This window comes from Rutilus rutilus, assembly GCF_951802725.1.
Source record: "Rutilus rutilus genome assembly, chromosome: 17".
Classification (NCBI taxonomy): Eukaryota; Metazoa; Chordata; class Actinopteri; order Cypriniformes; family Leuciscidae; genus Rutilus; species Rutilus rutilus.
The window spans coordinates 22716636-22733114 of record NC_140230.1 but is presented as its reverse complement, the minus strand read 5'-3'; the positions used below and the strand labels follow the sequence as shown (position 1 = coordinate 22733114).

The 16479-nt window shown below is 37.2% G+C and overlaps 1 protein-coding gene across 3 annotated transcripts in view; it reads right to left on the bottom strand.

Annotated features, from left to right (window-relative positions):
• Positions 1 to 3215: 3215 nt before the first annotated feature.
• Positions 3216 to 16479, bottom strand: part of npr1b (natriuretic peptide receptor 1b) — a 46550-nt gene continuing 33286 nt past the window's right edge. For all 3 annotated transcript variants that reach the window (XM_084384961.1, XM_084384960.1, XM_084384959.1), the window contains 16 exons: positions 14635 to 14770; positions 14471 to 14555; positions 14230 to 14350; positions 14008 to 14082; positions 13578 to 13655; positions 12946 to 13050; positions 12160 to 12231; positions 11112 to 11271; positions 10811 to 10966; positions 7374 to 7542; positions 7092 to 7238; positions 6864 to 6987; positions 6715 to 6783; positions 5630 to 5804; positions 5300 to 5398; positions 3216 to 3762 (listed from right to left, as the gene is read on the bottom strand). In XM_084384961.1, the coding sequence (XP_084241087.1) occupies positions 3614 to 3762; positions 5300 to 5398; positions 5630 to 5804; positions 6715 to 6783; positions 6864 to 6987; positions 7092 to 7238; positions 7374 to 7542; positions 10811 to 10966; positions 11112 to 11271; positions 12160 to 12231; positions 12946 to 13050; positions 13578 to 13655; positions 14008 to 14082; positions 14230 to 14350; positions 14471 to 14555; positions 14635 to 14770 (1920 nt within the window). In that variant the 3' untranslated portion in view covers positions 3216 to 3613. The remainder of the gene's footprint in view (positions 3763 to 5299; positions 5399 to 5629; positions 5805 to 6714; positions 6784 to 6863; positions 6988 to 7091; positions 7239 to 7373; positions 7543 to 10810; positions 10967 to 11111; positions 11272 to 12159; positions 12232 to 12945; positions 13051 to 13577; positions 13656 to 14007; positions 14083 to 14229; positions 14351 to 14470; positions 14556 to 14634; positions 14771 to 16479) is intronic.

Here is a 16479-nt window from a genome sequence, read left to right as displayed (position 1 = left end):
GAACCTTTTGCATTTGAAAGGTTCCATGGATGCCAAAGGCTCTTCATGGATGTCAATAAAGAATCTAATTATTTTTAAGAGTGTCTTGTCTGGTCTAATTTATAGTATGCAAATAAATGCTTCATTTTAAATGCTGCCCAATATGTTGATGAATGACCAATACACTACAATCATATTCAAATTCATAAATGAGTAGCCTATATTGATATGTATTCAATAACACACAACTCATTTACACTGTTATGTATTAAGGAATAAATAGGCCTATTGTTCCTTTGTATCATTCTTGTATCATGATTTTAGTGCAAACTGATGAGAAATGATTCATTAAAATATAAAGCTAATGTTGTTGTTTTTTTTGTGCTAAAAAAAACAAACAAAAATCGAATATGTGGACTAACCATGGAATGCTGAATATAGCACAGCAGTGGGAATCAGAGGAAAAGCATTGAGCAGAAATCGAACTTGAGTCTTTCCTTCCAAAACAGTGCCTCTTAATATCAACAATGACGTTTTTAATATCATTAGTGCTTCTAACAGTATAATAAAATCACTGGGTATTATATGGGGTTTACAAGGGTGGTATAATGCCCCTTTTTACAACATGTAAAATAAGTCTATGATGTCCCCAGAGTGTGTATGAGAAATTTTTGCTCAAAATACACCACAGATAAAAAAAAAAAAATTAATGTTAAAATTGTCCCTTTTTGAGGGTATAAGCAAAACGCATCATTTTGTGTGTGAGCTGGCACAGAGGGCGGAGCAACAACAGCTCATTCATCTTAGCAGCTTGCAGACACGCACTAAAATGTCAGAAACTCTTCTGCCTTTTATGTTCAAACCGGAGTCAGCCAATGATGGAGAGACTCAAGAAGAAGTGACAACATGTAGAATGCAACAGGACGTTTCTGAATGGTTAGTTGATGAATTTATGTAGCTGATGTGGAGTTAACTATCTTCAAGTCATTGATTAGCATATTCTGTCATGACAACCTATAAATCGCTCGTGTGGGAACTGTTGTAAGATGCCTACAGAGTGACATGCTATTGCATTTGTGTTACATGCTATATTGCATGTGAAAAGACGGATGCGACAGCTTCAGCAAACTCACAAATGTGCTGTACTACAACAACTCTTCCTCTTCTCAACACTGCCGACCTTTGTTGCGTGTTCCCGGGGGCGGGGTTTATGTACATTTAGGGTTTGTGATGTCACTAACCCGGGAGGAGGAAGCTCGTGTAGTCCCTATCAGTCGTTTGTTGTAGTCCTTAAAAAGCAATTTCTATAAAAGAAAATATCTCCCTTTGCTTTGAACGTCGTAACTTTGCAGATGTTGTTTATGCTCAAACAGCAACAATACACACTAACTAAAGTTAGAAAAGTGAAATCATAATCATCAACCAATTTGAAGTATATGATGTGTAAATATTTGTTGTTATAATATGTGTTCCAACACATTCTGTCATGAAACTCTAGATGGCGCAGGCTGAAAGGTCCTTAAAGGGATAGTTCACTTTGAAATTAATTTTTGATATGTTTTAGCTTACCTCAAGGGCATCCAAGATGTAGGTGTCTTTGTTTCCGCAGTAGTTTCAATTTTGATATTTTTAGGTCAAACCGTTCTTGTCTGTCAGTCATATAATGCAGGTCGATGGTCACTGGCTCAAAACACAAGCACAGAGTCCAAATTAAAACAATTCCCCATCGTCCAAATGAAACAATTCCCCATCATAAGTACACATTGATGGCCTAAGACACGAAACGAGCGGTTTGTGTGAGAAAACGAACAGTATTTATATCGTTGTTATCTCTTGAAAACAGCACACGTCCAAATGATCTGACGGCGCGGGCGGGTATAGATATATACATAGATGTCGCCTTGGCTACGGTTTCGTTCCAATGAACTGCAGTAGCCAAGGCGACATCTAGTGTATACATCTATACCCGCCAGCGGGCGGGTATAGATATATACACTAGATGTCGCTTGGCTACGGTTTCGTTCCAATGAACTGCAGTAGCCAAGGCGACATATATATCTATACCCGCCCCTTTAACTCAATAGCAGTCACAACATTATCTACGTAGCGCAGCTGATTGGTTGCTGCTGCATCAGCTGCGACTCAACATTCAAATACTGGTAGTGTTTGCTGTTAGCAGTCTCCATGCTTTCAGATACCCTCCACCTTCCCCAGCTCCACCTGTATAGATCTGCTACAGTGTTATTTCATGTATTTGTGCGGCAGCAGAATGTCTGTAAATATATTGGCAGTAGCAAGTCTTTGTACTTGCTCTGCAGCAGCAGATCTATTCCGCCCAGACAAAATACATTAGCATTGCCATATCCATTACCATGCTAATCTCTCCGAGAGTTGTCATGACTGAACTGAGATAATGTTAAAGGAGCAGTTATTAAGAGTCTCTCTGCACTCTCAAAAGTGTCACCTTTAAGTGCTCATGGGAATGGCAATCTGAAATCAAATAAGTGAGAGAATCCACTCAAGTTGGTTGTAAGTAATTGAAGTTTCAGGCAGGTACTTATATAGACTCAAGAGAATATAATAAATTAAAAGATGATTTAAAAATGATACAGATCTTGATTGCAGTCAGAAATGAATGTCAGCTTCTATATGAATGTGGTGCATTATAATCACGACCTTCAGATCATTTGGAGATAGACTCTATGCCATTAGAACCATTTCACTTTACCGACTATGAAACAAATAAAAAGGCAGAAAAAGTAAGTAAACATTCAAGCATGCAAAATAATACAAAGGCAAAGTGCTTCTCATAGATGAAATTTGATGAAGAATCAATTCTGTTTCAATCTCCAAGTCTCCCATGTAGACACTGCGTGTATAATGAAAAAGCTGGGGAAATGATCTAAAATCAAACTGAGTGATGTTACGGATCTGTTAGCAGGCTGGTTCTATTTATGCTTTATTAAAGCTGCTGTAGCTCTGCTTGGCTCACGAAATTGCATCAATTACACCAAAAACTCTCAAAACGAGGACCATAAACCAGAGAGCAATGCGTCTAAATGGCTTAAGGAAGAATGTTTATGTGTGCAAGAGTCCGACTGGGTGATACAAATTATTTGGAATATAAGAATCTAGAAATATTACTTCAATGAAATAAATGACAAAATAGTAAATGATAAGTGATTTGTCTTCAAAACATTTGAATTATGAAAGCCAAGTGATTTTTTGGGGGGGGGGGGGGGGGGGGTGAGTTAAATTATGAACATCATCATCATCTTTAATATTTACATGTCTTTTCTCACAGACACCCTGGCTGGAAGTAATCATATTTATTTAGCCTACTATATTTTAAGCCAGCAGTGCTGCTACTTATCCACCAGGGGGCGATATTCAATCACACTCAAACTTCACTTCATTTACAGCTGCAGCTGGTGCTCTTACAAAAGAAACATCTTAAAGTACATATATACAAGGTCAGACATCATCTAGTGCTGTACAGGATTACATGCGTGTGCATTTGGCCAACAGAACCGGCGCCCAACAGTCTTGGCTTGGTTCCCCTGGGTGCATTTGACTATAGTCAGTGTGTCTCTGCTGATCCCGTTGGGGCTTTACACTCTCACTCCCCACCATCTCAATCACTGTCCTTCATTTCCCCCAGAAGCCAGTAGGTCGTCATCTTCCCTTTTCCCTTCATCTCCACTTCTCCTCTCAGCTCCAGCTGGAAACAGTTGAACTCCTGCAGCACATCTCGAGTGGCTGACGACACATGAATCTTCAGAGCTGCAGGATAACAGCGTGTAAATGATTACAGTGTTACTGTATATACACTGATTAGTTGAGTTCACACAGCTCACTTCATCATGTTGACTAAAGTGTGTTGGCAAACATTATTTACTCATGTAATTTCCAGCAGCAGGTAATTAAAAGAGCCAATTATTTTTTATTGGCTTATTTATTTATTTTTGTATTATTTATATAATATTACTATATTTATGAATATTTTGAATTAGCTTTTATTTTTATGTTTTCATTTTCATTTTAGTTCAAATTTTCGTTACTCGCTTGTCATTTGTATAATTTTTTTTAGTTTTAGTCAATTTACTACTTCAATTTAAAATGATTTAAATTCAGTTCAGGCCAATTCGCATTGGTTTGCACTCGTTTTTGCCAATTGAACGTTGAATCGGGTTTGTTGGGTCTTGGAATGTCTAAGTTCATCTGGTGACTGTCATCATTGGTCGATATCTGTCGGTGCAGTGTAAATTAGTCTTTAGATACCAAGGAAACATTTTTTAATTTTCATAGTATTTTCATGTAATGTAGTTTGTCATGTAATATTTATATATCAGCTTTATTTCAATTAACAATAAAAAAAAAAAATTGATGGACATACTAAACAGTTGAGCAGCGTCCTGATACTGGAAATGCACATAAATGCTGTAAAACCCCCAGTAAAACCCAGTGTGCAGTAAAACCCCCACAGTAAAAAGTATCAATCAGGATTGTGATGATCGAGGCAGGTGTGATGTATGGATTGTGATATATGCCAATATACTCAAAATGAATGTCTTTCCTGATTGCAATTTGTTTTGCTTTTGTCAAGTGTTATCTAAAGCCGGCTGGTATTTCTCATTTATCTGGCAGCGTTTATGTGGGGAAAATAATTAAATCGGAATTACAATGAAATCTTTTCATCAACTTTTTTTTGTTTAGGCTTTTTGAATGATTGATAATTTCATTATGGAATACTGGTGTTGAAAATTAAATACGTCTGGTAACCTAAGGCTAAAACTAAAAATGCAAATTTTTAATGGCTTGGTTACACAAACAGGGTTTAGATTAAGACAGAATTAGGCTTTAGTTCAATTAGGGCATTTAAGTAGCTTTTATAAACGTTCCTTAGAAAAAAAAAACATTACTGGTGTGCATCTTGAGACAAAACAATGCCGCTGACATACTTTAAGATATATCAGTGCAAGCTGCTTTCAGTTAAAACAGCTCAAACATGCATTTTAGTCTGGGACTAGGTTAAAGCCTTGTCTCTGAAACCAGGGGAATATGTAGTTATCTCAATCTCAGTGTGGTCTGCAGAAATGAATTGAACAGATGGAAACTTTTGATTGGATATTTTTACAATTCTATACTTCAGATCTATTATAGAAATTAAACACACTGAGTATGTCTTCAGTTCTTGTCTCATACCCTTCGTATAAAGTCATGGCTCAAACCACTAACCCTAAACTAACTGACCTGAACTCTTGCTATGGTTATATGCACAAGTTGCTATTTGGTGGGAAAGGGAACAGTAAGTCCTTACGTTCTCCATTTGACTCCATGCGAGAGGATGTGTTTACTGTGTCTCCAAAGAGACAGTACCTAGGCATCTTCAGCCCAACTACTCCTGCACAGACAGGGCCTGAAACACACATACACATGGAAATGCTGTTCAAAACTATGCATGCTAAAGTAAAAGTTCTCTATTCTATGGGTGAGTTTGAGTAATGTAATAGATAGCGATTACCGGTATATGTTAACAAAACTTATGACAACCAGAAGAATCCCTGTCAGTTTTCTGCTAATTTAAATAGTCCAACAGTATGTTGAAAGACTAGTTCAACCTAATTGAGAGTGATGCATTCATTCTAACCACTGTGAAGGCCGATTCGTAATTTGAGCTGCTCATCAGGTCGGTGGCGAATCTTAAATGTTTTAACAGCCTCCAGCAGAGCAAGCGACATGCGTGCGATCTCATGACCGTGCAGTTTCCCGTTCCGTACTGGCAATCCTGAAACCACCATGTAGGCATCTCCTATTGTCTCCACCTAAGGAACAATTAGAAACAAAACCACCACATCAGACAGAGATCCACATCAGCACAAAACACAAGACTAATACACGTAGGCCCGGTTTTACAGGGTTTAGATTCAGCCAGGATTAGGCTTTAAGATTAGGCTTTTATAAACGTGCCTTAGAAAAGCACATTACTGGTGTGCATCTTGAGACAAAACTCGTATTGAGTATTGGCCTCATATTGGCACTGACATATTTTAAGATACGCCAGTGCAAGTTGCTTTCAGTTAAAACATGCATTTTCGTCTGGGACTAGGTTTAAGCTTTGTCTGTGAAACCGGAAAATTAGGGGAGTTTCTTGTTTAATTCAATGAATGTATAAGTGAACAGACCTTAGTAAACCAACAGCAAACATTTGAACAACAGTGTACCCTGACTAAGGTCTACAAGACTATATTTTTCCTTTATTTTAATGACAAACTTTGCAATATGAAAATACAAACATTTTCTATTAGGATGCATTCAATATTTATTTAAAATATGCTAATTAAGTATTGTCTCCTTTTTCAAAGAAAAAATTGTCCCATAAGATTTTAATACAAAAAGAATGAAATAAAACCCTTTTAAAATTAAATAAAAGCAAAAGGTAAAATGAATTCATATTTCCATATGAACAAAATGTCACTTCAATAAAATGGCCATTAAAAGATTATTTATTTACTCAATTAGTTGCCAAAAAAGTGATAAACAGTCAACAAACATTTAATTTTTATGATTTTACGTTTTTATTTTGTTATTAAGTTTGGAAAGATAAAATTGTTAAATGCAAGAAGAAAATGAAAATGAGGAATAAATAAAGTAAAGACATTATTTGTTGACAAAAGATACAGATGTATACAGCTGTTTAGGGCAAATATGTGGTCAGGTATGAGGTGGTGATACCTTGTAAACATCAAAATTGTCTATAATGGCATCAAAGCAGGTGTAAAGGTCATTGAGGAGGGTGACGATCTATGAGAGAGAAACACAATTAAAATCTTAAAGGTCAAATACAAAAAAAAAAAAAACAGGATTGTTTTAGAGTAAGATACCTGCAAAGGTGTGCTCTCTGCTGACAGGGCCGTGAAACCCACAATATCACTAAAGTAAATGGTGACAGAGTCAAAAGCTTCAGCCTGCACTGTCTCACCCTTCTTCAGCTGGTCTGCCACTGAACTACCACACACAACAGAAATCAAGTCCTATGAGAGTTAACCAAGTGTGTATAGGATTATTTCATAGTTGATTTGTTATTTGTGCAGTATGTCAAGTGAACTGACTGAGGGAGGATTTGGTACAGTAAAGCTTCAGCCTTGCGTTTCTCCTCCAGGTAGGCTTGAGTCCTCTCCTCTACCAGCTCCTCCAGATTATTAGCATACTGCTCCATTCGAGACAAAAGATTATCCAAGATATTACTTCTGTGCTCCCTGAGAAAGAGAATGCGAGACAGAATCGGGTGAGCAATAAGACCCATTTTATAAAATTGTTCAGAACGAAATGTTACAGAAATAACAAGTGAGGCAGTATAGATGGCGATAACAAGAGGGTAAAAAGGGACAGACCTATTCTGTTTGCGGAGTAACACACTAATATGGTTGAACTCTGGTCTGTCTGATGGTTCTTCAGCCCAACAGCGCTGCATCAGCTGACCCAGCTCTTCACTGTGGGCCTGAGGGTTCACTGATGGCCGTAGATACGGCCATTCACCCAGAGCTAGACGGTCCACAATCTCTATACACAACCAAAGAAAGCGGGAGAGCAAGAACAATAGAGAGAGGGGAATGTTTGAGCACAGTAATCATTTACTCACCCTCAAAATCATATTTTTACATTTATATTACCTTTGCCGTCATCTCTCACTCAAAGTTAATCTTTAAAAACACTAATAATTTAACCCTGTAAATGTTATCTTTAGCAAATATTACAAAATAAAACAGAATTTTAATATCAGGCCATTTTATTGGTTATGAGTCCTGATTTTTAATTTGGAAATTCACACTGTTTATTTTCTAAATACATGTTTTTGATCTTATTGTGAACGATTGGATCCATGCAAGCAATTATTTTTATTTTTTTATTTTTTTACCTTGTAATTTTGAATTAAAATGTGATAATTCGCATTCAGATCTGCCTCCATCCAATCAACAACTGTGAGATTGAACCCATGAACCCAAGCCCTAATTTTTTTTATTTTCGATAATCTGTTTCACTTGTATGTCCTTCAAAAATATGGAAGAAAAGATTGGTCACATCACATCTCCATTACGTTGTAACTTCAATAAGGCATACATAAAATGATTGTGTTTTTTGGGGGGGTGATCTGTTTCTTTAACTTCAACAGTATCAGTAGTCTTTAGACATTTTGCCTGTCAATGCGCCTTCCTTCCTTTTCTCTCTATTATCTGTTGCATCAGGGCATTTTCCGTCTGCCTTATTCCCACAAACTCCCACAATGTTTTATCTCCGTTTTCCATCCTCTGCCTGATCTCTCTCAGCTCTATTCATCAGGCTCTTACAGCTCTGAAAGCCTGGCAGAAATGGCTGTGGGTTGTAGCACTCTAGTAAAAACACCATTTCTCAGCTCCGTCTGAGAGGCTTTTCACGGACAATCTGTCCCGATAAGAAACAGCTCTTCAGAGCTCAGGTCATCTTTACTGCTGCACAATTTCTTTGTGTTTGTGTTTTGTATTTATGTGTGCTGGTGGTGCCAGGTTGATTGGTTGGCCAAGCATACACTAGGTTGATTGATTCACCAGTCTACAACCATAATCTTTGCCAACAGTAATCTCATTACCAAGGTGCCCAAGTGCATGTGTGCCGCCCGGTGAAGATTGATATGATCTCTTCTTCTATGTCAGTTCTGATTATAGTGCTGAGATCACGAGCTCCAGATATGCTGACAGCACATTATCTGTGTTTGTATGTGTACCAGAAGTCTGTTCTTCACATAAAAACACACATATACACGCATACATACATCGCTTTGTGGGCTGTATTCTGAATCACATGATTAAATCCATAAATTAGATAAGAGAGGGAAAGAGAGTGAAAGAGACAAGGGTGGATGGATATGTGTGTATGTGTTTGTGTGACAAAGAACAAACAAACCTTTGAGTGTCTCTGAAAGCGATATAAAAAGACAGTGATTTATACAGCTTTTCTTTCATTCAGTGTGGATTGAAATTATAGATGCAATGGAGACGATTTGGAACGTTACTTTTGCAACATTTTAGTACGTCGTGATTTTTATATTTTATGGCAATTAGCAACTCTGTAAAATCATACAAATGCAAAAGTCTGACACTATGATTGACTTCTATGTACGAATGAGAGAGCTCTTCAACACCCAAGGGTTGTTCTCTGCAGAAAAAAAAGAGAACCATATACAGGGGATGCAATTTGTGAGTATTTTGGCGAAATGACAAGATAATGTCAAGTGTCTTCCTCTTCAGACAAACTCACTGACGGCGGACTGAGAGGGGTAGTGGACTGCCAAATTGTGTCTGTAGTAAAGTGAGAATATGCATGTGTGTGTGTGTGAGCACAATTGTGAATGGCGTCTGGTTGTGTATTTGTTGACCTCTCTGAAGAACCTGGTTCATTAGCGTCTTTCATTCCTGTCACTGTGAAGGCTCTCGAGAGTAATTTGCGTGAGTGCAGAGCCGTGCATCAATATTTTGAAGTGTTTTAGAAAGAGGCAGAAAACCAAGTTTTTCATCCTCCTCAAATTGTTCTCATGCTCCAAGTATTTCAGACCCCAAATCTCACGGAGAATCAAAATGAATGACATTAATTTATTAATTAAATGGAGAAGACTTTTACCATTGGCCATTGAATGGGAACTAAGGCTTTCAAGCTTCAAAAAGAACATGAAAGTACTACAAAATCATCAGTCCAGTTCGACTTGTGAGCAATATTTCAGATGTTCTGAAGCCATATGATAGCTTTGTGTGAGAAACAGATGAAACAGAAACGTAAATGTGAAATTAAACTCTAAACTTAATTATATAAAAATGATAATGCTAGACATCATACACTTGCAGACTGGGCAAAACTGGGTATCATATAAACGACTGAGGATCACACACTACTTTCAAGCTTTTCCAAACTCAACAAACAGGCATCTTGTTGCTAAGATACGGAAAAAAAATTGGCTCAAAAATCGTTTGATACCAAAAAATTGGCCAATTTTGATACCAAAAAATTGGCTCAAAAAAAAAAAAAAATTGTATTCCCTCCGACTGGATGGAATCATATTCTAAATGCTAAAAACAAAGTGGGTGCACTATATGCAATTTTCTGTCAAATCAGTCATCTCTGACTGGCCATTATCTGTAACTGGCTCTGACTTTCGGCAAATAGTGTTGACTCCTCTACTATAAATCTAGGCAAAAAAATGATACAAAACTGACATTTGCTCTAGATCTCCTTGGCATGTTCATGAGAGAAGCACTAATGCCTGATTCATTAACAAAATGTTCTTTTAAATCAGATGTTTTCAATGAATCGCTTCATCCAGTTCACAAAAATGAATTCATGAATCGGTCTGATCTGGTGTACTGACTTAATTATCTTGTTAACAGTTTACAGGAGGGAAGAATTATCAGTGAATAACAATTAAAATTTCAGTCCGTTCTTCACACAAAACTATAAAATGACCAGAGGACTTGGAACATAGTCATATGGATGAGTCAAATGGATTGCTTTTATGATGCTTTTATGATTACATCCTATATGAAGCTTGAAAGAATTGTTCCAGACCTGTATGACTTTCTTCTGTGAGGAAAACAACACTGACTTTCATTTTATGGGTTAAAAAAAAAACATTTTTCAATATGTCTCCTTTTTTGCTCCACTGAAAGTCATAAAGGTTTGAAACAAAATGAGAGTGCATATGTTTAAGGTTTAGGATTTAATATCAAAAACAGGATAGAGACAGGAAGACTTAGGCTAATTGTGTAATTTATGACACGTGTATTGGCAAGATTTGAACTCTGACCTTTGGGGCTTAGCGAGTCTCCCTCCAGGTAAAAGACTCCTTTGCGCAGAGCCACTTCCTGAAGTATGATGCCAAAACTGTAGACGTCACCCTTTTGCGTGCCTCCTGGAGGAAAGCACTCCAATCTCAACAGCTCTGGAGCCGTCCACAGCTTACCTACACACAGGCATATGCAAATGCACACAGACAGGGGACTAACAGTGAACAACAGAGACCGTGACTGAGGTTTGCATGCATGCGTGTCGTGGAAATTGTAGGCATGTGAGTAAATTTGACAAACAAGAAAGGTCACATGACTGACGTGCATAATAAGAGTGGGCGTCCTCCGTGTCTGACTCTTTCCTGATGCTGGACAGCCCATAGTCAGTGATCTTTAGCACAAAACGATTGTCAACCACACAGTTGGATGACTTCAGGTTGCCATGGGATACAATCACACTGTTATGGAGGAAAGCCATGCCCTGAGGGGAGAGGAAGATTGGATAGCATGAAAGAAAGCAAGAGGGCAGGAAATGAGTAAAATGAGAGAAAATAGAAAGTTATCATGGAAAATAAATGCATGAACACTTAAAGGGATAGTTCCCCCAAAAAGGAAAATTCTGTCATTTACTTAACTTCATGTCGTTACAAACCCGTAAGACTTTTGTTCATCTTTGAAACACAAATGAAGATATTTGAAATGAAATCTGTCATTTTTCCACACAGCTACCACTTTGATGCTTCAAAAAGTTCATAAAAAGATCGTAAAACTAATCCGTATGGATTTAGTCATAATTTTCTGAAGAGACTTGATCGCTTTATTTGATGAACAGATTGAATTTTGGCTTTTATTTACATATAAACATTTATCAACACAAACATCAGTTATGATGAACGGTAGCTCAAGCATGCTTGCTTGATGTGCGGGAACCAATGAGGTTCATTCTCGTGTGAAGGTTTGAGCTTCCGCAAGAGGTTTGTTGTCGTGCGTCAAGCAAGTACGGTTGAGCTTCTGTTTATGTTAGCTGATCAATGTTTGTATGTGAAAAAAACAAAAAAACAATCTGTTCATCATATAAAGTGATCGAGTCTCTTCAGAAAATTTGGACAAAACCACTCAATTCATATGGATTAGTTTTACAATCTCTTTATGAACTTTTTGAAGCTACAAGGTGCTAGTTGCGTGGACTGTCAATGGAGGGATAGAAAGCTCTCAGATTTCATCAAAATATCTTGTGTTTCGAAGATGAACAAAAGTCTTATGGCTTTGGAACAACATGAGGATGAGTAATTAATGACAATTTTTTCATTTCTGGGTAAACTAACCTTTTATGGTAAATTTCACTTTAAGTACAGAGAAGGGTCTCTACCTTTACTATGTCACTGACTAGAGAATATTTGAACATCCAGTCAAGTGTGATGCTTTCGTTCTCCAAAATGTCCTGTGCGTAGATGCAGAAAAAACTGAGGCAAGTACATATACATACATATACGGCCCAAAAAGTATTTGGACTTGAGGCAAACTTAATAATGCAGTGGTTCTCAACTGGGGGCCGGGGACCACTAGGGAACCTCAATATGACTTAAAATTACTTAAAATAAGACAAAGCAAGTATGAAAATATAATTAAAACAACTAAAAATCAAGATATTTGGGGGGCTGACTTAATACATTTTTCTTACAAAAAGGATCTGACATGTTTGCAAATGTTATTTGGTTCGATATTTAGAACGTAATTAAATTATTTGTTTAGAGTGTCCAAACATATCACTACACCATTGATATAGACAATGGACCTTTTTTGATTGTGAATTTTCACTAATGTGACCACAGCTTTAGGCTGGCAATTCCACATTTGGTACATATAAACATTTCCTTCATAACCTGCCAACCTGAGATCTTCTACAGCCATCAGAAACTGTGTGTGTACATGCACATTTTCATATTGATGTATGAGTGTGGCTCTGCATGTCATCAAAAAGATCTGAAATAATCTAAATTGATAAGCCAATGGCCCACACAAGGAATTTTAATTAAAACAAAAATGCAGAATTGTTTCTGTAAAGATTGAGTTTAGGGTTAGAGGATAGAAAACATCATTAGCACAGTAAGTCAATGAGAAGTCCCTACAATGACAGAATCCTGTGTGTCAGTACCTGCAGGCTGCCTCGAGGGCAGTATTCTGTGACGATGCAGATATTGGGCGGGTCAATGCAGGCGCCGATAAAACGAGTCAAATGCTCATTCTGCACATCTCTCATCTGGAGAACAAACATGCACTATTGTTCACAATTCACAGTATATATTTACAAACATTTATATACAAAACACTCCACTTGTTGGTATTTTGTGAACCTACAGTACCATTAAAATTTTTTAGGGTGGATAAGATTACTCCATTACTCCAGTTTTCAGTGTCACACATGATCCTTCAGAAATGATTCCAATATGATGATTCGGTGCTCGAGAGCCATTTCTTATTATTATCGATGTTGAAAACGGTTGTGCTGCTTAATGTTTTTATGGAAACTGTGATCCATTTTTTCAGGATTCTTTGATCAATTGAAAGTTCAAAAGAACAACATTTATTTGAAATAGAAATCTTTTGAATTATACAGTCAATTCGATCCATTTCATGCATCTTACTAAATAGAAGTATTAATTTCTTTAAAAAAAAATAAAAATCAAACGGACCCCAAAACTTTGAATGGTATTGTATTTGTAATGATTATAATCAGATTAGCAAAATAATCCTCCTTTAGAACAAAAAACAGCATGACACACTCACATGCTTCAGTTCAAACAACACTTTCCTCGTTAACTCGATGCGCTTTCTGTTGATGTATTTAATGGCTACAATGTTTCCCTGGGGAAAAAATAAGCACGCACACACATGTTATGTTTGCATGTTTTAGCATGTGTGCATTTTGAGGTTCTAACAAACATTTAAATGGTAAAATTTTGAATTATAAATAGTTAATGCATAAATTACTACTTTAACATTTCAACTTGTATAAATTAACATTATTAAACATATGATGAACAAACATAAACCGGCAATGACTAAATATTTCTAAATTAACCTTAACCTATTACAAAATAATAAATGCTGTGAATAATGTTGATCATTGTTAGTTCATAATACACAATTACCAAATTGAACCTTATTGTGAAGGGTTACCATGTAAACGTTTAAACAGAGCTTGTCAGAAAGATACCTTAAAGTAGCCAGTCTTAGCAAACATCTGGAAATTACCCTCAGCTGTCAGCAGTGATCCATAGTTTGAACCTCTCTGTAGAGAATGAGAGAGAACAAGGGATATAATAATGATAGTAATTATAATAAATAATCAAATAAAATTAATATTAAAATGGAAAACCAGAGAGCTGTTAATATGAGTGTGCACTAGTATGTAGTATGTACTGTATCTGTGTTTTACTAGAGAGAGTGTGAGTTTGCTGCCGGTGCTTTTCAGGGCCTTTTCCAGATTGCTCATCTGAATGTCCTCCCAAGCGATCCTCCATAACTGAGCGACCAACTCCTTCTCCAGCTTCAGCTTTCTGTGTGTACATACAGTAGGTATTTAAGACGTACCCATATTTGTAGAACAGAACCAGAATCACATTTAGAAATGATTGATAAGGTCTCAGGTATCAAAATCATCTTGCTTGATCTCTCACCTGTATACAAACACAGTCACAGTGAAGATGATGACAAGGATGAGGAAAAGAACAATGGAAATCATCTGGTGCATTCCGATTGTTCCTAAAAGGAAAGAGGGCAAGTGACAGAGATTGTGAGGTCGGTAAGCAGTTGGACTGCAGAACTAGTGTAAGATACCTACGTTCATGACAGTCAGGGTTGTCGTTCTTAAAGCCGCAGTAGGGAACATCCAAGGGAATGTCACCACCTGGCCACTGGATGGCCATCCCAGGAAGAATCTTCATCTGCTTCTGAGTGCCGTTATACACTGCCACAATCTGCAGCACAACATGAAGTAATCAATAAGAGAACAAACAGTCATAATGGAGATAGATAATTCTATTTATATGATTTAATAAATTCAAAATCTAAAATGGAAGAAAAACAGCAGTGTTCAATGTTAGACTTGTTGCAATACCTTAAAGCCCCAAAATCCAATCAAAATTGCATTTTGGGGGTGGGGGGTGTTCAATGTCTAACAACTTTAGTCTACAGTAGTCTTTACAACTTAGTGTCTAACTTTCCACTGAGGTAAGACAGATCAGACCACAACCTGAGAAAGTTACTATGTCAGATTTCGAAGAAATTAATGGTAACATTTTGGAAGAAACAGTATAGCACCCTTTAAAACATCAACCTGCGCCCTTGACACACTCCCCACCTTCTTTTTCAAAAGTGTGTTAAACTGCTTAGAAGCAGATCTCCTAGAAGTGGTAAACTCCTCACTTCTCTCTGGGACTTTTCCAAAGTCCCTTAAAACTGCAGATGTCAAGCAACTCCTGAAAAAATAACTATCTGGATAGCAACATATTGAGCAATTACAGACCAATCTCAAATCTTCCTTTCATAGGCAAGATCATTGAAAAATAATCTCAAATGGATACTTTTGGCAATTTTCCCGACCACATCACAGCACAGAAACAGCGCTCATTAAGATAAACGATATTCGGTTAAATAGTGATGCAGGCAAAACATCAATTCTGGTACTACTCGACCTCAGTGCTGCATTTGTCACTGTCAATCATTACCTACTGGGTCGGGCTTTCTGGGATAGTCCTAAAATGGTTCAGGTCATACTTAGGAGGGAGAGGTAATTATGTGAGTATAGGTGACCATAAGTCTGAATGGACATCCATGACATGCGGAGTCCCTTCAAGGCTCAATTATTGCGCCACTCCTGTTCAACCTGTACATGCTCCCACTGAGCCAAATAATGAAAAAGAACCAAATTGCTTACCAGACCTATGCAGACGACACACAGTCCTACTTAGCCCTATCGCCTATAACGACTACAGCCCCACTGACTCCATGTGCCAATGCCTTGATGAAGTCAACAGTTGGATGTGGCAAAACTTTCTTCAGTTAAACAAAGACAAAACTGAAGTCATTGCGTTTAGAAAAAAAGATGAAGTACTCAAGATGAACGCATACCTTGATGCTAGGGGTCAAACAACTATAAATCAAGTCAGGAATCTCGGTGTGATTCTGGAGTCAGACCTTAGTTTCAGTAGTCATGTCAAAGCAATAACTGCACTAGTCATATGAATTCTACAGCTCTCACAGATAGCAAAAGCAAAATGTTAAAATGAAAAATTACTGAATTTATATTCAGAGAGCAGTTGAGATCTTTAATATCTATTCTGCATCTATCCGGTACACGTTCACACAAACAAAAAACATTCCCCTGACTGAATATGTATCCTATAATTAACCTCCCTACAGCCTGGCCTCCCAATTACCAATCAAGTGTCTTTCAGAAAGGAGGGTGCGTGTGGGTTTGTCCTCTGGTTTTAAATTTATGACACCAATTGCCCCTTGTTTTTTGAGATTCAGGTGTTATATTCTAATTCATTAGCCTGTAACAAAGGCAAAACTGTTTAGATGACACACACACACACACACACGCACACACATCTGCTGTAAGAAAAATGTGATTGCATTTCATCCATCTATTACAGATAACAGAAGCATCATTGCTATTCAAACT